This window comes from Pyxicephalus adspersus, chromosome 9 (genome assembly GCF_032062135.1).
Source record: "Pyxicephalus adspersus chromosome 9, UCB_Pads_2.0, whole genome shotgun sequence".
NCBI lineage: Eukaryota > Metazoa > Chordata > Amphibia > Anura > Pyxicephalidae > Pyxicephalus > Pyxicephalus adspersus.
In genome coordinates, this window is record NC_092866.1 from 63,372,584 (window position 1) to 63,395,111 (window position 22,528).

Below are 22,528 nucleotides of genomic sequence, written 5' to 3' on the forward strand. Positions count from 1 at the left end.
TATTGGTGCAATTTATATTTATAAGAAAGTATTGTTTTATTTGTAAAACAATTAACGATGCTTCATTATATTCTGATTTATTGTATTTATTTTGGTATTTGTTTTCCAGTGTTTGAAAAAATAGAGGATTTGTTTATTGGTTAAAAAAATCTGCAGAAAAGTACATTAATTAAAATAACTGTAAAAAAAAAAAGAAGCACAACAAAAGCTAAATCCCAAAGAAACCAGAGAAGAAATACCATGCAGAAGAGAATTTGGTTTATGTTTTCTTTATACCCATAACATAAAAATATACATATAAATTCTACTGTAGGTACTATAGTTCTGCCCTGAAGATTCTGTGCCACTGTCTGCCCTGCAGACCCTCTGAACCTGTGCCATCTTCTCTGCAGACTCTTTGCCACTACTCCTGCCTGCTCTGCGGAGCCTGTGATCTCTTCTACCTTCTCTACACCCTGTGCCATTGTCTTGTCTCGCCTGCTCTGCATACCCTGTGACCCTGTCCCTCCTTTTCTGCAGACCCTATTTCACTACCTTGCCACCTGCCTGCTCTGAAGAATGTACCAATGCCCTTGGTCGCTCTGCTTGATGCCCTGGCTGCTCTCCATACCCTGTGACCCTGTCCCTCCTTTTTTGCAGACCCTATTTCACTACCTTGCCACCTGCCTGCTCTGAAGAATGTACCAATGACCTCGGTGGCTCTGCTTGATACCCTGGCTGCTCTCCATACCCTGTGACCCTGTCCCACCTTGTCTGCAGACTTTGTGCCACTGCCCCGTCCCCTGCCTGCTCTGCAACCTTTGTGCCACTGCTCCACCTCTTGCCCAGGGTTCTAAATCAAATCTGCCTTGAAATCATTTTAGTGTGTGGACACTTTCATTTAATGGCCCCATTAGTACACACAGACCTGACCACACCTTCAATAGTGCTCTGCATTTATAACTTTGATGAATGTTATTCTTGTGTTCCCAAACATGAATTCGCACAATGATGCTAAGGAGTTTGTTGTCACACCGCTCCATGTAACCTGTCACCTTCTGTTTTCTTTAGATTGAAAATATTGATGCGTGCCTGAGCTTCCTGGCAGCCAAAGGAATTAACATACAAGGCCTGTCAGCCGAGGGTAAGTCCTGAATGTTTCTGTTTGTCTGACTGCAGGTGGACAATAGAAGTCATTTATAAACACCCGGGGGTAAGACACAGGGCAAACGTTGCTCAGAGTAACCAACCAAATGTTTGCTTTTATTATCTAACTTCTACAATTGGTCAGCAGTAATCTAAAAAGTGCATGTCAGGGCACAAAGAAAAAAAAACATTCACAACATTTCTCCAATTCTTATGTTTCTCTTTTTGTCTCTTTAAATTGTTACAAATAGTGCTAAAGCTCCAGTGAGCTCCTAACTTGTAATGAGCTGACAACACAATGCTACACAGAAATCCAGACGTTGTCATCTTCTGTAAAACAGAACACCTCTCCTGTTCATTGTCTTATTATTATCGTTACCATTAATAAACAGGATTTATATAGCGCCAACATATTACGCAGCGCTGTACACCTAACTGGGGTTGCAAATGACAGACAGATACAGACAGTGACACAGGAGGAGAAAAGGACCAAAGAGCTTACAATCTAGGAGATGAAGTAGTGAGAATTTTAAAGACAAAAGAAGATGGGTAGGTGAGGGTGAAGCGTTGGGTTTTGAGGGCTCTTTTAAATGAGCAGAAAGTAGGAGCAAGCCGAATAGGACGAGAAAGACCATTCCAGAGAGTCGGGGCAGCTCTAGAAAAGTCTTGGAGCCGTTCATGTGAGGAGGTTATGAGTGAAGAAGTCATTAGTAGGTCATTGGAGGAGCAAAGAGAGTGGCTAGGGGGGGGTATCTTTCTCTCTTTTTATCAGGTCAGACAGGTAAGTGGGACAAGAACTGTGGAGTCATTTGAAGGCAAAGCACAGGAGATGAATTTAATTCTCAGGTGAAATGGAAGCCAATTAGGAGAACTACAAAGAGGCGGCAGAATAGGAGTGGTGGGAAGGCTGCTTATGGGGTAGGTAGGTGGGAAGGCTGTTTTTTTTTTTCTTTTTTGTAGACACATGGGAAATGTGCATTTAAAGTAATAAATGATGTGTGTATATTTCTATAAACAAATACCCTGGGAACTGTGCCCCTCCTTTCTTCCTCTTATGCCAGCTGTGTGACAAGGACACCAGACATTTGGTCACATGATTTCTGTTTAAAATCTGATTCTTCCCTGCATCATGTGACCAAAGGCTTAGGCACCCTGTGACATCCAGAAAATGTAAATATTTCATTCCATGCATTGCCCTTCATGTTTCTTACCATTCGTATTGACGTTTTTAGGTACAGGCCATCTAAAAAAGCTGGAATTATACACATAAAATTTCTTTTTCTAAAATAATTTGCTACAAATTAATGCAACTAAGCTACTATAAGTTTTTCAAATAAAACAATACTAGAACAGACCCAGACCAGGTGATTCAAGCAGCAGATCCTGAACTTAGCACTGCACTATCCTATAGGTTGATGGTGGCTTTAGTACCTACAGAACAGAAGCTGGAAAAAGATCCTTTATAATATTTAATTATTTGCATTTTTATAACGGTGACATATTACGCAGCGCAGTTCACTAACTATCTCTCAAAGGGGCTCACAATCTAATGTCTCTACCATAGCCATATGTCATTAACACAGCCTAGGACAAATTATAAGGGGAAGCCAATTAACCTAACTGCATGTTTTTGGGATGTGGGAGGAAACTGGAGTGCCTTAAGGAAAAGCATGCAAATACGGGAGAACCTGCAAATTCCATGCAGAGTCCTGGCCGAGATTCGAACCTGAGACCCAGTGCTGCAAAGGCAAGATATATAAAATGTTTAGGGTTCTACTTTCCCATATTAATTCTATTTCTAATTCTATTAAATTATAAGTAAATGTAAGAAATCTGATCATTTTGTTTTGCTGGGGCAAGTCACGTGACCGGGGGGAAACCGCGTGCCCTTTTTTGGAATGACAAACCTCCGATTTCTCACAATCGCTTTCACAAAACCTGTGAAATCCAGCAATCCAGGAGGATTAGGACCTGTCATATTGCACGCTGACAAAGTAAATAAAGCCTATGAGCCGTCATTGTCCTCTCCCCGGGCAGTTGAACTGTTAATTGTCTAGATTTAAGCTTGAAAAGAAGAGCTCTCAGGTTGTTCTTCCTGAAGCAGAAAGGTCTCTTTGTCTCTCTCGAAATTCCAGGCTCCAGAAATAGGTGGTGTATTTCATGTCACTCTATTTCAGTGACACAAGTGCAAGGCTGGAAATACTGCGATGACTTGTAATACCAGTTGTACACACAAAAATAAAAGTGTCATCGTGTAAAGCGGGTGGAAGGGATCTGTATTTGTGTGGGCATAGATTGAGCTTATATTTCACCCAGAAATATGACAAATTGCACCCGGGAGGAGGGTAGGGGCAGGATAACCGGGAGGTGAAATGTGCTGCAGCAGCTGGTGGTAGCATTGCCTGGAGGTGGAAAATTGTACAGATAAGGCCATTGATGGACACACGTCTTAAGGGAATGACGAATTTTACATTAGGAGTTATGAAAGTGCTGGAGTTACATAAGATTCATGCAAATTCCGGGTGATCTTGTAGGAAACAAGAACTGGGTAAGTTTAAAACCAATTTGTTGAATCTAAGAAGAATGCAACATTTGTGCTGAGATTGTACAGCAGAACATTCTTGACAATAGTTATGTGTCTCTAGTCACCATCAGATTGAAGGGAAGCTCTGATACATTTACACGATTAGTATTGAAGGTTTCCCCCAGGTGTATTAGGTCACAAATGATCCACAAGTAAAAGACGAGGTGCCTATAATCTGGACTGTGCACATTATCAGTCCAAGACTGGGGTTCCATGGCTGTCATAAATCCAGGATTAGGGAACTGTAGATGTTCTCAATTCAAGAATAGTGCACTAGAAGTGTTAGGAGTCCAAGAGTAGGGGTTGTTGGTGTTATTGGTTTATGAAGTTGGGGGGCTGTGTAGTTCGGCTGTTCAAGAATGGGGTATTGTGGATGTTTTTAGCCCTGGAGTGAGGTGCTATGATGGTTGTAATCTATGATTGGAGCACTGTGGGTTTCACCAATGGAGGACAGACGGTATCATTGGTTCTATAGCAGAGAACTCTAGGTGCCTTTAGTCCTTTACATTAGTCCTTTACTAGGGGACTGTTGGTGCCATCATTATTACAGAAATGAACTTTAGGCATTACCTCCCCAACACTGGACAGTAGGGTGCTATAGGAATTATTGCTACACTGGGGGACAGTGGGTGTGATCGGTATTACAGAGGTGACCTTTAGGTGTTACCTATCCTACAGTGAGGGACTGTAGGTGTCATCGGTCCTACAGTGTGGGTGGGGGGGGGTACGGGGTGTCATTGGTTCCACGCTGGGGAACTGTGGGTGCCATTCGTGTTACCGAGGTGGCCTTTAGGTATCACTTATCTTACAGTGGGGGGATGTAGGTGATATCAGTCCTACAGTGGGGAAGGAGCTGGTTGTATGTGTCATTGGTTCTACACTGGGGAACTGTGGGTGCCATTGGTGTTACAGAGGTGACCTCTAGGAATTACTTATCTTACAGTGGGGGAATGTAGGTGCTATCAGTCCTACATTCAGGAAGGAGCTGGCTGTATGTGTCATTGGCTCTACACCAGGGAACTGGGTGCCATTGCATTACAAAGGTTACTTCTAGGTTTGCCAATCCTATAGTAGAGGACTTTGAATGCCACAGGTGTTATATAGGTCAACTCTGGGTATTACCTGTCCTGCAGTGGGAAATGAGGGGTTGTAGGTGTCATTGGTTCTACAGTAGGGGCTATGAATGCTATTGGTGATACAGAGGTGTATTCTAGCTATTACCTGTCCTACAATGTGTGTTTATGTGTGTGTGTGGGGATATAGGAGTTATTGGTTTCACAGCGGGGGCTGTGAATGCCATTGGTAATACGGAGGTGAATTCTAGGTATCACCTGTCCTAAAGTGGGGGGCTGTAGGTATCATTAGTCTTAAATTTGTGGGCTGTGTATATCTTTGATTCCCAAGTCTCCCAGCATTACCAGTCCAGGATGACACGAGGGCAGCCATGTTCTTACTCTTGTTACATACTGATTGAGAAGCTTTACTGCTCCTCTCAGTCCAAATCTATAGAACTGATTGCACATAGTAGATACCCTGGGCAGTTAACCATTTTTTTGTTTTTGTCATGATAAAGAAAGACTGCGGAGGAATACATTCTCCTATGTACAAATTACAGCAAAAGGAAATGTTTACAGATCTGTGTAAATAAATCCATTAATCTTAATTATAGTAATAGTCATTTAAAACAGCTAAATTAAAAACAAAACCATTACAGTCACTTGCATGATAATCTAGTAAATATTACAGTTATTGAAATTCACTAAATATTTTGCTAGAATTTCTCTAAAGGACTAAAAAAAAAAAGAAATCTAAATTCTTGCTCACACAAAGCTGTTATCCTGCCTGCACATTATCAGATGCATGTCACTAACAGTGTTATTTGTTCTGTAAATTGTGTGCAGAAACTTGTAAATGGATCCCATTTCCATTGAATGGAGCTGGCCAAAGCTTAGTAAAGTCTCCACCAACACAAAGCAATAAAATCTCTGACACCTCTTGTAAAGGGATAAATCACTATTTGTTCACACCTGTTAATAGGAGTCCCTGTTAGGGCCCTTTCTGCTAAAGATTATTCTGTTTTTGTCCCTTCTGTCTCCTTGCAGACTGTGGCTTGTCTTTTAACTCTTGAAACATATACACTTGTAAATTGAACGAGCACCTGTTCCTATCCTCTGTCTGCACTAGTAATTACTGCTGTAAATCCAATGAATGGAGCTGTCTGCGGGGCCCCGGTGTCACCCATGACCTGACCATGTGACTCCCGCCTGGCTTCCATATTGTCAGCCTTTCACAGACCAGTAGCCACATCACTCTCCATCTGTATCATTGTTACACGGACGCTCTCCTGTGCCGCTCGTTTGCTCTTGGCTGGACTGTACTACCGGCACATAACTGCTACAGTGCAAATGTCAGGAACTAGGGCTATTATGAAAGGAACTCTTTAGAAAATATCCATTCTTTAAATTGACTGTATAATTCGTATTCCCTGAAAACACAGTTTCAGTTTACCTCCAGCATTTGTCGGTGTAGAACTTCACCCCAATACAACTTTAGTTGGGGGATGTTTTGTTTTTACCCATTTTCTGCACCACCAGATTTTTATAGTGCAGCTTTCCAAGATATATATTAAAGACAATGTTAGAGACAATGTGATCTGACAAAACAAAATATTTTGCTGCTTGCTATAAATAATTCCAATATTGCCCCTAAACATTATTATAGCGATTATATTCTTATAAAAAAGCACTAAAGGAAAAAACAAACATAATAGGGAAGATAGTGAAAGATGTAGCCAACCTTGTCCTTTCTATAGCCTTTAGAATAAGTGAATCCCTATATGAATATAGGGATTTCCAGAAAAAGTGGGACTTTATAGGTACTAATACAGTAAGATAAATTATTTAGCCTAAAAGCAAATAATTTTTATTGTTACATATTTTAAAACCAAATACATAAAAATATAAAGCCCTGGGCCCCTATGACCACTAAACAAAATACTGCTACCACATAATCCTTACATTTTGCATTTATACAAATTATTTTCAAAAGCCTTAAAATAAATCACTCGACGCGTTTCACAGAGCAGTTTTGCTCCTTCAGGAATGTTGTACTACAAAGGTAGACTGGGTAGTATATATCTAAAATAAATATAAATATATAAACATATAAATGTATGTATAGAAATATATAAAAATATATGTACATATGTATAAATATTGCTATACTCTTTTATCGTTGTTTAGTATTCTACCCACCCTACCTTATTCTCAGTAGGGAAAATCAGATTAATCACCAAATAAATTACAGTACAGTGTGTGGTAATACAATAGACTTGAATAGTGTAGAAACAAAGCAAGCAGATGACAGCTGATCTTTCCCAACTTACTGAGTTACCATGCCCTGTTCTGCAATGCGTCTCGGTGTGGAGGTGGCTATCTTGGTAGAGGAGCAGGGCTTTGCTTCCTTCTATGAGAGCCGTCTCCCTGATGACAAGGAGTCTGATGACTGGTGGGGTATGATCAAGTAGTGCGAGAAGCACAGATCTACAGGAATATTAAAACAGAGGCAGGAAGATCCTTGCACAGCAAGCCCTCAGGTACAGCTTCTTCTCCAGCAAGGTGAACAGTAGAGACTCCAAATCTGTTGACTGTGATTCACATTTTCATATTCTGCAGATATAGAGCTAAAAGGGACAGGAGGTACTCTGCTGTCTTTTGAAAGGAATTTAGGAAAAAGTGAAAATTCCTAAGGTAATGCCTAGGCACACTGCACATTTTGTAGGTGTTACCTATAACATAGCCAATCTTCACTTTTTAAAGTCAGGTCTATCAAAATTTTACAGTGCAATATCACTGAGGTGGAGTTATCAAACAATATAGAGGTGAGTTGGCTATTGGTTTACACTGGACACCTAGCCGGGGGTCGTACAGCTGTCATTGCTTTACCTTATCTGACTGTAATCAGCCAAACTGGGTTGTAAGTAATCTCATGGCTGTTAGTATATCTTTCTAACCTATGTTAAAGACCTACATTAAATAAAACACAAACTATGCACTGCTGAACGGGATAAAAAGAAAACAGCCTTTAAATGTAATCATTACTAACGAACACTCATGGGCTGCCCCCTTGTACACTAGGGAATTGGGAATTTATGAGCAGGAATGAATAAGATTACATAAAGATGTTCAAATTCACATGTATATCTCTAAAAGACATTAGGTTTCCTTAGATTCCCATAGACCAGTCCATGCTGATTGTGCAATGCTCTCTGGGTTGGTTCCAGCAGTCCAATCTCCAGAGATGGGAGTTGGTGTGATGTTGAAGATAATCTTCTGTCTTTCACATGTGTGTTTTTATTTTATTAGTGTGTGTTCCTTCAAGGTATTCTTTATGTATAGAAGATATAATGACCTACATCAACGCTGTCCAAACCTATGTATTGATAGGACCCATCTGGTAAAATGAACTTGTGCTCCAATCTGTTTGTAAGATGTAAAGGCACACAGAACATAAAACTTTTTATTTTATTTATTTTCCCAAAAGGGCTTGCAATCTAATTGGCACACATGCAACAGCCCCACAAAAACAAGGTAAAGAAGTCAGTAAAGTTATCCAAAGTGTATGATTTATGTGTGGACACCTGAAAGAAACCAATATAAAACACAGGAAAATATTACAATCTCTGTGCAGATATTTTCTTACCCGGGCATTATAGTGCTGCGGTATTCACTATAATTACATCGATTTGTATTATTACTGGATCTCAGTTTTTCAATGTTTTAGAGCTAAGGGCTTTTTTGTTCTGTCTGGGAGATCTCCTGGGTGAGAGTAAGCACTGGAAGGTTTTGTAGTGTAGTAATGTAGTGGACATAGTTCTAATATTTTGTGTCTTTTGTCTTGCAGAGATCAGGAATGGGAATTTGAAGGCCATTCTAGGCTTGTTTTTTAGCCTGTCACGCTTCAAACAGCAACAGCAGCAACAACAACAGCAGCAGCAGCAACAACATAAACCACAAAATTATCACCAGCCCCCTCCAGCCACCCAGCATTCAGGAACGCAAAGCCAGTGCCAGCAGCCATATCACCCTTCCGGTACCCTCCATGCCCAGAACTACTCAGCTGCTCCAGTCCAGTGCCAACAACCTCAGCAACCTCCCCAGTCACAGAATAAAGCACAGTCGGAAATGCATTCCAGGTACGGGCCAAATTTACCAATCTTTACAACTAAGACTCTATTATTGATGGTACCTAAAAAAAAATAATAATTAAAAGGGCTTTTTAGGCATAACAAAATATTAATTTAACAAAACATAATAAAATTATTGTAAAAAATGATGTATACTCTTGTTATACATTATACATAAATCTCATCTTAAAATACATTTAACATATTCAGCGTGATCCATTTTTTAAAAAAACCTACAAGGCCATCGCGTTTCTTGGAATTAAATCTGCTTCTTCAGGAGCACATTATCTTCTCTGGAGGACTCATGTAGCCGTAGAATATAAACAGTGATTATATATATATAAATATATATTATATATATAAATGGGACAAGAGTATGTTACTTTAAAACTTTTCAGGCTGTATGCTAATCAATAAGGATTATAATTAATATGTTTCAAATGAATAAGAGCATCCCACTTATAGAATAGTATGAAAGGAAATCAAATAGAATCAATTCCAAGCTAAGTGGGTATCACAAATATATAAGAAACATGGGAGACTAACATATCTCCACCCGGGAAAATGTTAGCCTGCGCACAGGGAAATCTACCACATTCCCAGGTTTTATGCCTATATATATATATATATATATATATATATATATATATATATATACACACACACATACACATAGTAATAGTAAATCAACTTGCCCTAAAGTAATGATGGATCCACAGAAGCCAAAAGACGTGCCAACAGTTCTTAATAGCAGTTCCCCAGATCTGCTGCCCACCTCTCCTATAAGGCTCCAGCCTTCCTCCCTCATTGATGGTTTCTATAAACGATGTACAATCTTTATTATATCTACTTGATAGCTGAGACTACTCATGCTAAGATAGAGCAATTACAACACATCAGCCTAAAAACCTAAAAACTGCAAAATTAATTTTCCTTATAGCCCATCAAAAAAACGCTCTACTGTGGACTGGCCTATTGGAATGAATATAAATATTTAAACATGGACATTCCAAAAACATGCAGTTAGGTTAATTGGATTCCCTCCAAAATTGACCTTAGACTGTATTAATGACCTAGGACTGAGGTGGGGACATTAGATTGTGAGCTCCTGTGAGGTACAGCTAGAGACATAACTATGGACTTTGTAAATTGCTGCGTAAATGTTGGAGCTATATAAATACTGTGTAATAATAATAATTTAAACTCTGGGGAAACGGTGCATGCAGACTAAGCCTTAAAGATTATTTTCTTCCTCCTCAAACAATCATTGAGTTTGAAGAAATGTAATAAAAAAAAAGTTTGGGACATAGTAGAAGGGTTGAATCTTGACAGCCCCATACTTCTGCTTGTAATAGTGTCACTTTAGGGAACCATAGTCCTAGGATGCAAGCCTTAAAATGGTTTTCCCTTTATAAGGTTTTAAGGTTTCAACTTTCATAGAAATCTAGAAGGTAAATCCAAAGATGTTTTACTTATCTGATAAACAGACTGATCCCAGACAGTGACCTTGTCTCCTGAACCTAGGGTTATAAAGAGTAATAATGATCAGTTATTGGACTTTAATTCCGGAAGGTAAATGCAGACTTTCTGTATTCAGAAAAGCAGATATGGGTATTAAAGAGTAGCTTGAGATGAAAAGATTAGATCACAAACGCAAGAAGGCCATACACTGAATGCAACCCTGCTGACTGGTTGCCTGAGCAGGTTCTCATGTCATCACACAGAATACTGTCCTTTGTAGCAGTGAAAAATTGTGCAATTAACTGATTACCCCGAGCAAAATAGGCCGTGTAACACAAAACCGCTTTTAAGTCTTCCAAGAGAAAATCTCCTGAAAACTTTAATGGTATAGAGCGGGAGGGACACAAGTGCGGCCTTATCTGCTTTGTGAGGAAAGAAAATTATGTTTATGTGGGAGAGGCAGAGATCCAAGCATTAAAATATGTTTGTGTTCTGGCCAAGAGTCAATTTTAAGAAAATAAAATAAAATCCGTATAGATTTATTCAGTAAAGCAACTCCAATGTTGGACAAAGCTCCTAACCCCTAAATGAATGAGGTTTAACTTGATAAAACTCTACAACAAAAACTTTTGCTGCATTTTGTATCAAATCCTTGTTTTCTTTTTTTTTCTTTCATAGCAAGGCTATGGAGTAAGGAAAGGTTATAACCCCTGTCCATTTATTCTTGCTCTACATACATTCAGGGATAGTTTTAGACAAAATGGGGCTCTAGAAAAATTTAAAGCTGGGGGCCCAAATGCAATCTCACTTCATGCCATTCTGTCAATTGAAACTGTGGAGAAGGTGGAGGCCCTGGACATTTGCCCAGTTTGCACCTTTAAAACCAGACCCGCGTATGTTTAACTTTAGAGGTGCTGCTGGAATTGTTAATACATTGAGATATTTGCCCTTAAGTCAATCATAAGACTACCTTGGATGTCTGTGGGTAAAAGCTCTGCTTGAGACAATGGGCCTGATTTAATAAAGCTCTCCAAGGCTGGAGAAGATACACTTGCATCTGTGAAGCTGGGTGATCCAGCAAACCTGGATTTCCTAAAAGTCATTTGCTATGTGTTAGCAAATGTTTTCATTCTGGACTATATCCATTCCAGGTTTGCTGGATCATCCAGGTACACTGATGAAAGTGTATTCTCTCCAGTCTTGGAGAGCTTTATTAAATCAGTCCCATACTATGGCAAAGCCGTTTGCTTCAAGCATATATGTAGCTACCCACACTGAGGCAGATGGTTGCATTATAGCGTGGTCATTTCCCTGCCCTAACCCTAGCTGCAAAAACATACTTAACAGCTACACTGCAATACAACTGCATTCCTCATTGTGGGTAGACGTTACTGTATGATTTAATAATGAACTCTGTCTTTACTCCTGTGTATTCCATATATATATATTGCAGCTAAGGCTAGTTAGGATTAAGGCACACGGATGGCCAAACTTTAATACATCCGCCTTCCTCTGTGTGGGTGATTCTCACTGTACAATATATTGATCATTTCTCTCTTGATTCTTGTGTATTCCATCTCACTGTGCAGTTCGTCCTCCAAAGACCCGAGTGAGGTCAAGTTTCTTCGATTCTCCCTGGGACAGAGAAAATGCTCGCGGTCAGTGTGTGCCCTCCGCTGTGTTCTGTATGAAGGATAACCTGGGCCCTAACAAAAGAGAATAATGCACAAACTAACATTGATTAGCTGACTTGCTGTACTGGCTTCAGTAACCTTTGCTGTGCATTGCTTTGAGTTTGAATTAATATATTAATAGATTTACTTTTAACAAAGTGAAAGTGTAGAGTCTTTTCACTCGGTACACATTCTGAGTTACTAATGTATAATTTGTATGGAACCTATTTGTGATGTAACTTTTATATGCATTTCGTACATATTTGTATTTTATTTATTTCAGACCGTACCATTGGCATACTTGCTGAACTACTGTCAAAGCTACCTAAAGCCCAGCTCTGAAATTTCCCCTTGTATTTTTTGTTTTTTATATTTCCTTTTCCAGGAGATTTTGATGATGCAGAATATTATTATTATTATCATTACACAGTATTTATATAGCGCCATCATATTACGCAGTGCTGTACAAAGTCCGTAGTCTTTGTCACTAACTGTCCCTCAAAAGGGCTTACAATCCAATGTCCCTACTATAGTCATATGTCATTTATACAGTCCAAGGCCAATTTTTGGGGGGAAGCCAATTAACCTCACTGCATGTTTTTGGGATGTGGGAGGAAACCAGAGTACCCAGAGGAAACCCAGACAGACAGGGGGAGAACCTGCAAACTCCATGCAGATAGTGCCCTGGCCGAGATTTGAACCGGGGATCTAGCGCTGCAAAGGCCAGAGTGCTATCCCTAAGCCACCGTGCTTAGATTTTGACGCCGACATGATAATGTCGGTATTGCTGGTGGCATTATTATTCTACGGATGCAAAGTACCAAGCTGACACCCCTCAGGGGCCCTGCACTGGCACGAAGTTCCCAATTTTCCCAGTGCCATGTGATTCGTAAGACATCTAGTGGCAGGAAGAATTACTGCTGGGGTCAGCACTGGATCAGTTTTGCAGCCAGGCCCTTTCTTGGGGATTATTTAAAAAAAAACAACATGACTTTTGGCTAATGAACCTGAGCATTTGGCTAATGAATAATACACAATCTTGCTTCCAGGTGGCTGCATGTCATTTTGGGTGCCCTATTCTCCATCTGCCACCTGTGGTGCAGAATAATCTGCAATCACTGCAGTGGAAAAGTGAGCAGTGAAATAAATCACAAGTCCTTTTTCCTGCTGCATCCCCTCCGTAGTAGGTCGGCATAGGACGGTGCTCATGACATGTAAAATTCAGGTATCAGGTTAGCTCTGGGATGAACGAACCGCACATCTTCGTGTCTTTGTACATCAAAGACAGTTTATTAGATTTTACAGCCTGGCCGAGTGTTGAAAAACAGATGTTCTTCTCCACCGAGCCTTTAAATTTGCCATCACTTGCAATTAAAAAGAGAGCAAAAAAAGTCTGTTTTTCCCCCGGGCCAAATGTAGCCAACACAGATCAATGTTAAATGTGAGATTCTTCGGCATCAAACACAACACGCAAAGATCATCACCCCGTGTCATGTAACTGAGAACATACAACCCTGCATTGTAACGTGTGATTTGTGTGGGACAAGACAAGCCAATGCTCTGGGGGACAAATCTATCCATTGGAAGATGGATACCTCTATACAACACAACTGGACCGGGCCAAAGTATTAAAGGAGCCCATTGAGCAATAGGTTTCTAGATCAGCCTTTTTTCCTTCTGTGGAATAATAAAATTATAATTATTTTCAGGTCTTTGGGAACTCTTGTTAAAACCAATTCATTGAAAGTCAGTGGGAAACAAAGCCTCTTAAACTGGCTGCCAATGGAAGGAATTATGGTTAGAATGTCACCTTTACGGACAACTAAAAACATCATTAGAGTCTTGTAGTTGGCTGTACCATGTGACCTTGGGCCCCAGAAGTATGAAGGCATCATCAAATGCCTTGAGAAACCCCTAGCAACCTCTGGACCTTGGGGTTTTGCCAAACCTTTGTTGAGAATGGCTGTTCTAGATTCAGCCCTCGCAATTTGATGATGCCTACATAGGAGCAGATGAGCTGGACCAGCACCGATTGTAATTTGACATTCCCAGAAGAAAGCACAGCAAACCAATGCGTCCAAACCAACACACATTTCAATGCTCCTCACCACCTGCCAGGTTCACATACTCTTCTGTTCTTCTACAGCTTTAGTAAGCAGGCAAAAATGCTCGATTGCTCTTCATTCAGAGCTTACACGGGGTTGGGGACTCTGTCTCCCCCATTATGAGAAACCTAGGCAAGTACTTGTCACATGGTCCATTATACGCAGACGTACTGGGTATTTTTTTTAATTAATCTGCACAAGGGGAACAGAGGAAAGGTATATGGCCTGCTGGTAGACTGCAAATAAAGCAAACTTGTTCCTTTCCTTACAAAACACAGATTTTCTGTGCAGAGATCTTCTTTACTTTCTATTAAGCACAAAAAACTCTGAAATATCTGCATCAAGCAGAGTGACCCTTTAGGACAGATCAGAAAGGATTGAAAATATTGAAAAAATAAAATGACTGACAGTCTCCAGTTTTGATTTTCTTTACGATATGGTAACATTAAATAATATTTATCTTTACTAAAAGTTTCCATCCATGGTTGCAATAATCTCCTGTGGTGTGTGGACGTGTATTCTGCACATGTTCATTAGCCCTGTCTTCTCATTTTCTCTTTTCTCACTGTTTGCAGGCTCCCCGGCCCCAGTACGAGGACATCTGCTGCAGGCAGCGAGGCCAAAACGCGGGGCCCGGTCCCTGGGAACAGGCGCAGCCACAGCTTTAACAACTATGACAAAGCCAAGCCAGTCAATCCCCCCACGGCCGTGACTGAGAAAGGTATGTGACATGACGGCATCTATCTATCTATATATCTATCTATTCCCGATCTATCCCTCCATCTTTATTGGGTACACAGGTACACACATAGTATGGAGTTGATTGGTGCCATTTGTCCTTTTCATTCTTTCCAGGAGACTGTACAGTCCTTGTTGCTGGATATAATGACAGCAGTTAAATGTAAATTAAATCTTTCAACATACTGGCACAATTTACATCACTGGTTGCACGGACTGTTCATGTTTGTTCCCTGTTGGGGGAGAAGTAACCAGAAACTGCAGGCTTTGTTAGGTGGAGAGGAAGAATAATAGGATTCTGCCATAGCCATTGATAAAATGCTCATTCATGTGTATGGACAGGTTTATGGCGGTCATGGATTTGGCAGGATATACCCCTCCTGGCACCCTGCTTGTTCTCATTTAGGGGTTAGTTGAGGATTGAACAGATGCTGCCATCATTGCTTATATTGGGAAGGATCAATAACAATTGGTTTTACCTTACCAATAATTCACCCCCCAATGGCCTGGGAATAGTTATCCTGTCATCTACATGGTAAATGATGTTTATTATTATCTCTACATGTTGCGTTGCAGGATAAAGTAGTGACAATTTCATTAGTTCAGTTTACACTTAGGCCACTTTTAGATTTGCAGTGGAAAACCTCCTGGTTAGCCACTCCAAGGCGCATTGCAAACTGCTGCTATGCCATCAAACCATACTGCAAGTTTATGAGTTGCCTTTGCAGTTTTTTTACAAGGGGGAAAACCAACTGTTGGGCCATAAGAGACTTGTTGCTACCAGAAACTGCTACAAATCACTGCAGCCATGTGCAAAGGATTGCATAAAATAACTTAGATCCTGCCTTTTTTGAATGGTACAGATGGGAGTGTGGTTGAGCTGCAATAGAACACTGTGATTAACCACAAGTAATAAATGGCCTTAAAAAAGTAATAAATGGCCTTAAAAGTGTAAAAAGGTTTCCTGCAAAATCTCCCCAATATGATGGTGGATAGCCTAGCCTTATGCCAAATGCTGTTGGTATAATGCAATCTTTTAATAGAATCCTTAGTACAATGTCGCCCCCTGGTGTATTCAGTGAGGAATCTGCCTGAACCAAGCTAAAATGAACAGGCAATGTATTTCACAAGAGGGAAACAGGTGAAATGTAGGGGTGAGGGTAATGTAGCCTGAAAGTTAGTGAAGAGATTTATTAAATATTCTTCATATTGATTTTTAAGTTAATGAACCATGTTTTGCAATTTTGAGGTGGGGACACACATTACAAACTGTACTTTTAGATTGTAAGCTCTTCGGGGCAGGGTCCTCTCCTCCTCCTGTGTCACTGTCTATATCTGTCTGTCATTTGCATCCCCTATTTAATTGTACAGCGCTGCGTAATAGGTCGGTGATATATAAATCCTGTTTATTTGTAATACAATCTCACAATACAGCCTGTCCAATCTCAGGACATAGATGGTTAATGGTTCTAAAACCGATTGCACAATTAGTTTTTTATATAACAATATAATAGTTGAAAAAAGGATAGAGGCGGAGAGGGCTTTTTTAGGCTTGCAATTTAAGTTGTATTTACTCAAATAGATAAAAAATCAGAAGATATAAATACTTATAATATTCTCAAACACATTAGTTATAGTACGAATGATGATTATTTTGTTACAGTTTCCTATTACGTGATCCTAAATAGTACCATAGTCTCTGACTCCTACGCGTTTCGCCGATAGGCTTCCTAGGCTTCGAAAGAATGGCGTGTAGGAGACAAAGAAGTGCTTTCCAAGTGTTTTCTCATTTCCAGTATCAAGTGGAAAGTCCATAAGCTGTTCTGGATATACTGCTGAGTTTGGTGATTCTAAGTCTACTTGGTGGAATAAAAGCTTATTATCTTTCTATTTCTCTTCCTCGCAGAAAGCACAGGCACCGCTTTCCTGCACATGTGGGCAGTTATATTGGGGTTTCCTACTCTGTACATCAGGAATCACCAGTCCTTGAGGGCTACATACGGGCCAGGATTTTCTGACTTAAAGCAGACCTAAACTAAAAATAAAAAAATCATACTTATCTTACAGATCCGTCAGGAGGTTTCTTCGTTTGGGCCCTACGTCGTCCCAGTACCCTTCTTCCCCGGATGTCGACATCTTCTTCCTATGTCACCCAATCTCGCACTGGGCAGGTACGAGATTGGGTGATATAGATGGGGAAAAAAGTTTCCGATGGCAACCTTTTTATTTAAAGTAAAAATTTTATTTTTTTTTTCTTTTAAGTGCAACTCCTTTTTTTTCACAGTGGCGATCAAAACAGAATGGAAAAAAGATTGCCGATCTCATCACTGCGCATGCATGTGAGATTTGCAATTTTTCTCTTCAATTAAAGAAATGGATCCTTCGGTGCATGCCTGAAGAGCTGGGATACCTACGTCACGCATTCCGGGAGGCTCTTGGTTGCTCCTTCTGCACATGTCCTAATTTCGGGCATGCACAGAAGGAGCCCTTTCTTTAATTGAAGAGAAAAATTGCAAATCTCACACGCATGCGCAATGAGATCAGCAATCTTTTTCCCATTCCGTCTTGAATGCCACAGCGAAAAAAAAGGTGTTGCACTTAAAAGCAACAAAAAAATACATTTTTTACTTTAAAAAAAAAAGGTTGTCAACCTTTTTATGTAAATGAATAATTCTAAGTTTAGGTCCGCTTTACCTAACATTTAAATGTGTAAGGATCCTGGCCCTCAAGGACTGAAGTCGAACACCTGTGCCCCATATTATGCAGGGTCTGCAGGCGACAAAATGAGCTCGATGTACAGAACCTCTAAATCTGCAAATACAAAAAAGACAAATAGTTCCATAAGGTGAGGACAAGAGAATGACCTGGAAGATGTAGGACATCTCCCTATAGACACAATATACATTGTACCCAATGTATGTGGGAGGATGGAGAAAGTAATAAATTGTATTTTGTGTGGGGGGTTCTTTCTGGAATCTTCTACACCCTCCGCATATTCCCGTTCTCATCATCTTTCCTCACATCTCTGCACATCAAAGCCGCTCCTCGTATTCTGTTTGAGTTTCATTTCAGGGGTCAGCGGATCCTGGAGCGTTTGTAGTGTTTTTGTAGCAGTTTTGTGATGGAATATTCGTGTCTGCTTCCTGCTGCTCACAGATGTCCAGATAAGCGATAACTTCCATCTGTTCAACACTTAGCAGAATATTTATGAAGCGCAGAAAAATAATTGCTTTTTGTTTTGTCGCACTCTGCCCCATTCTGATGCTAAATTTTGGCAAAGGATTGGCTGCAGTATGTAAGAGTTTGACAAGATATTCAAATGAAGTGTTAAAAAGATGTCAGTAATGAGAGTGGGAGCATTGATTTGTGACTATTGGCAGTGATCTCTTAACAGTCACATGTCATATATTCCCAGGCTCCCACTGTCATATACCCCCACTTGTAGCATGGTAAAACTGTCGCTGATCATCACTTGCAGCATGCCCACAGTCTTACCATCTTTTGCAGCATGTCCTTGGTCTCTGACCATCTTTTGTAGCATATCCTCAGTCTCTGACCATCTCTTGTAGCATGTCATCAGTATCTCACCATCACTTGCAGCATGTCCTTAATCTGATCATCTATTGTACCATAGCATTGGTCTATTATCATCTCTTGCAGCATGCCCTTAGTCTGACCATCACTTGTAGCAGATTTACAGTCCATGACCATCTCTTGTAACATGTCCTTAGTCTCCGACCATCTCTTGTAGCATCTCCTTGGTTTCACCATCTCTTGTAACATGTCCTCAGTCTCTGACCATCTCTTGTAGCATGTCATCAGTATCTCACCATCACTTGCAGCATGTCCTCAGTTTAAGACCATCTCTTGTAGCATGTCCTTAGTCTCTCACCATCACTTGCAGCATGCCCTTAGTCTGATCATATCTTGTAGCATGTCCTCAGTCTCTGACCATCTCTTGTAGCATGTCCTTAGTCTGACCATCACTTGTAGCAGATTTACAGTCCATGACCATCTCTTGTAACATGTCCTTAGTCTCCAACCATCTCTTGTAGCATGTCCTTGGTTTCACCATCTCTTGTAACATGTCCTCAGTCTCTGACCATCTCTTGTAGCATGTCCTCAGTCTTTGACCATCTACTGTAGTAGGTCCTCAGTCTCTCACCATCTCTTATAGCATGTCCCCAGTCTCTGACCTTTTCTTGTAGTATGTCCTCAGTCTCATAATCTACTGTAGCATTTCTCAATTCTGACCATATCTTGAAGTGTTTTTGCAGTCTCTTATCATCTCGTGAATATCCTCAGTTTGTGACCATCTTTTGTAGCATGTCCTTGGTCAGACTGAGGACATACTACAAGTTTGGTCAGAATGAGGACATGCTGCAAGTGATGGTCACAGACCGTGATGTCAGACCATTTTTGGGAGCATGTACACAGTCTCTGACCATCATTTGTAGCATGTGCACAGTCTCAGACCATATCTTTCTAGTATTTTTGCAGTATCTGACCATTTCTGTAACATGTCCTCAGTCTGACCAACTCTTACTGAATTTCTGCAGTCTGTGACCATCTCATGTAGGTTGCCCTCTGTCTTTTACCATTTACTTTGCATGTCCACAGTCCCTGACAATCTTCTTCACAGGTGGGCCCTTGGTGCTGTGGTTTAGTCCCCTTGTAAGTAGAACACTAATGCTCTCTGTGATTGATGTCATGGTAAAATATGAAGAGAATTCAAAAGCATCTTTGCGAACAGACACATTAGATCAAATCAGAATAAACCATGGAATCTAGGAGAATTGATTTTTTAACCTTTTATAAACTATTCATATTAATCAAAGCAGTAATTTGTGTGTGCAGGTATACTGTGACCTCCATGGGATTCATGGCTGTTATTAGGGGAGAGGGCTGATGTGCACCAAAACATTCCCCTTTGCACATCCAGCTTGAGCTGTAACACATAACTGGGTCCATGGGTTCTCGCTGTGTACAAAGATTTCTCAGTTATTGTGTTTGCAGTCTTTAGTTGTCCAGTCGTGACCTGGTGTCCCCTCTCGGCCATGTCTGTGTATTTTATGTATTGAGTGTCGGCTGCATGGTCTGCTATTTGTATTAGTGAGTATAGAGATACTGGCTACTAAGTGCATAAACGTACATTTTTATTATTGATTGTAAGGTCAACTCTCTAAAACAATTCCCTGCATTTACTCCTCTAGCCATTAAATACATTTGTGGTTTGGTTTAGAATGCAATTGTCAGTGGTCTGTAGAGGGAAGATTAATCCCTGCTGTTGTCTAATTGAAATGCTCAGGCAAGATCTGCATTTTTATTCCAATAGCTGGCTCCAGTGGTGCCTTTGTGGGCTCATAAGAATTTCTCCATGGCACATATGATATGATATTTGCATAGTAGGATACTTCCCCCACCTTCTAGATTGTAAGCTCTTCAGGGCAGGGTCCTCTCCTCCTCCTGTGTCACTGTATCTGTCTGTGATTTGCAACCTCTATTAATGTACAGCGCTACGTAATAGGTTTCCTCTATATAAATCCTATTAATAAATAATAATAATAAAAAAGTGAAGAGATAAAAGCTAATCTTATCTCATGACAGTAGGGGGCGCACTCACACAACCATTTTAAACCCAATCAGAGATCCTAGAAATGGCCTTTCCCTTTGTGGCCTGCAAACATTTTCCCATCATAGGAGTTGGTTTTCTTTGGGCTCTCACCAGTTTAATTTTTAACTTTGCTCCCTTTAATAATTAACTCAAGCTTTTTGGAAGTCAAGGTGATTTTTTAACTTAATGACCCTGTGATCCTTTAACGAGGTCACCATATCTGGGACTGAATGCCGACAAACACCTGACACAGCCGGCCGGCTTCCTTTACCGGCTTATGAATGAACTAAAAAAGTGCATTTCCTAAATTTTTATTCATACCTTCCATATAATGTTTATGTGATTGTGAAAAGAATTCTTTGTTTTTAAGTCCAATAAGCAAACCCAAGCAAAGAAAGGATATCTACAAAGTAAAACTGCTCATTCACAGTTTAATGGAGTAGATAGGTGGCCCAGGAAGTGGTAGTACCACGGCACTGCAATGTGATGTCTCCATCCTACAACTGCAAAAAGAGAATCAAACATTTTCTGATGATATGCATTCACTCAATAGAATTTTTAGGCATTACAACACATTTTTGTGGTACTGCAATAACAAAAAAATAGATACCTTGCACAGAAAGAAAAGAAAAATGAAAACTTCCCGCAGGTCTTTCCTTTACTCCTTTGGCAGCAGGAGCAGCATGATGATGTTACCCTGGGCTCAGAGGAGGTGGGGTGAATGTCTCTGGCTGTAATTCAACTGCAAACACTGAGGACATCTAGTGGTAGGCAGACATTACTGCGGGGGAGTATATAGTCTCCAAGGCTGGAGAAGATACACTTTCATCACTGAAGCGGAGTGATCCAGCAAACCTGGAATGGATTTATTTAAAGTCATTTGCTATTTGATAGCAAATGTTTCCAGTCTAGGACTAGACCTATTCTAGGTTTGCTGGATCACCCAGCTTCAATGATGAAAGTGTATCCTCTCCAGCCTTGGAGAGCTTTAATAAATCAGGCCCATAGTTTTATATAATATTTTATTAAGTGTTCTCACTTTGCCAGACAAAAGGTATTTTAGGAGGTCACCAATGTCGTCTTCTGCATTTTTCTTAGTAAAAGCTGCTAATAAAAATTGTCATAACCTGGAAATTCATATTTGACACTGATCCGACAACAGAAATTCCCGCCAAACCCTCAGAGCTTGGGGTTCTGTGGAATTCCAGGCCTGTAGACATGTTTCTAATTTGTAAAGAAGGGATTTAGTGAAAACATTGTATTATTGACATAGTCAGGAGATTATTAACATGGAGTCCCCGGGGTGAGAGAGAACGCAGGGCTCACAGTGACAGCCCCGTGTTTGGTCAGCTCCATTAAATTCAGGCACTCCGGAGAGGTACAGAGACCGCTGGGAAGGTCTACTATAAAAAAGAAACATCAAATATTATCTGGGGGATATTTCTGAGGATACAGACTTACATTGCAGAATTAGGTTTGGAAAGTGGGCTCTGAGAATGCAGATAGCAGTCATTGCCTTGAGCTAGAAAAGAGCAAAGAGGAGTAATGTTGGGATTTACTGGAGCCAGGAAACCACAGATATAAATCATTGTAATGTAACTGTTCTCAGAATACAATCCTGGATATTATACTTATAGTAGGTATTCCTATATGTTTTCTTCCAGCATCACCATCATGGTATTTATCACCATATTTGTCATGAAAGTAAAAGGCTTTCCTGATATTTAGTATAAGGATTTTTTTATGAAGGAGCTTTATTTCCTTCTTTGTGATGCATATCAAGCACAGGTCACTGGTTCCGTATTTACTTCAATGAATGAATGTGGGTGCCAGGTCTAAGGCATTTCTCTGCCATTAGATGCATTTGCCTTAATGAATCTTTTTTTTTTTTTTTTTGCATCGATAGATTTGTGGATAGTATTCAGCTCAGTTACATTTCAGGTATAATAAATACATTTTTAGGTTTGGTGAGTTATTTGTTTCGGGTATGGAAAGTGTTAATATAAAACCTTTTTGTACCCCTTTTTGGGTATTGTTTGTGTG

At 40.2% G+C, this 22,528-nt stretch overlaps 1 protein-coding gene across 1 annotated transcript in view; it reads left to right on the forward strand.

Moving 5' to 3' along the window:
- NAV2 (neuron navigator 2) overlaps positions 1-22,528 on the forward strand; it is a gene marked incomplete in the record, with an annotated part of 175,018 nt that overhangs the window by 72,152 nt on the left and 80,338 nt on the right. The window contains 4 exon segments of the mRNA XM_072422311.1: positions 1,051-1,123; positions 8,612-8,903; positions 11,945-12,013; positions 14,709-14,854. Coding sequence (XP_072278412.1) covers positions 1,051-1,123; positions 8,612-8,903; positions 11,945-12,013; positions 14,709-14,854 — 580 coding nt within the window.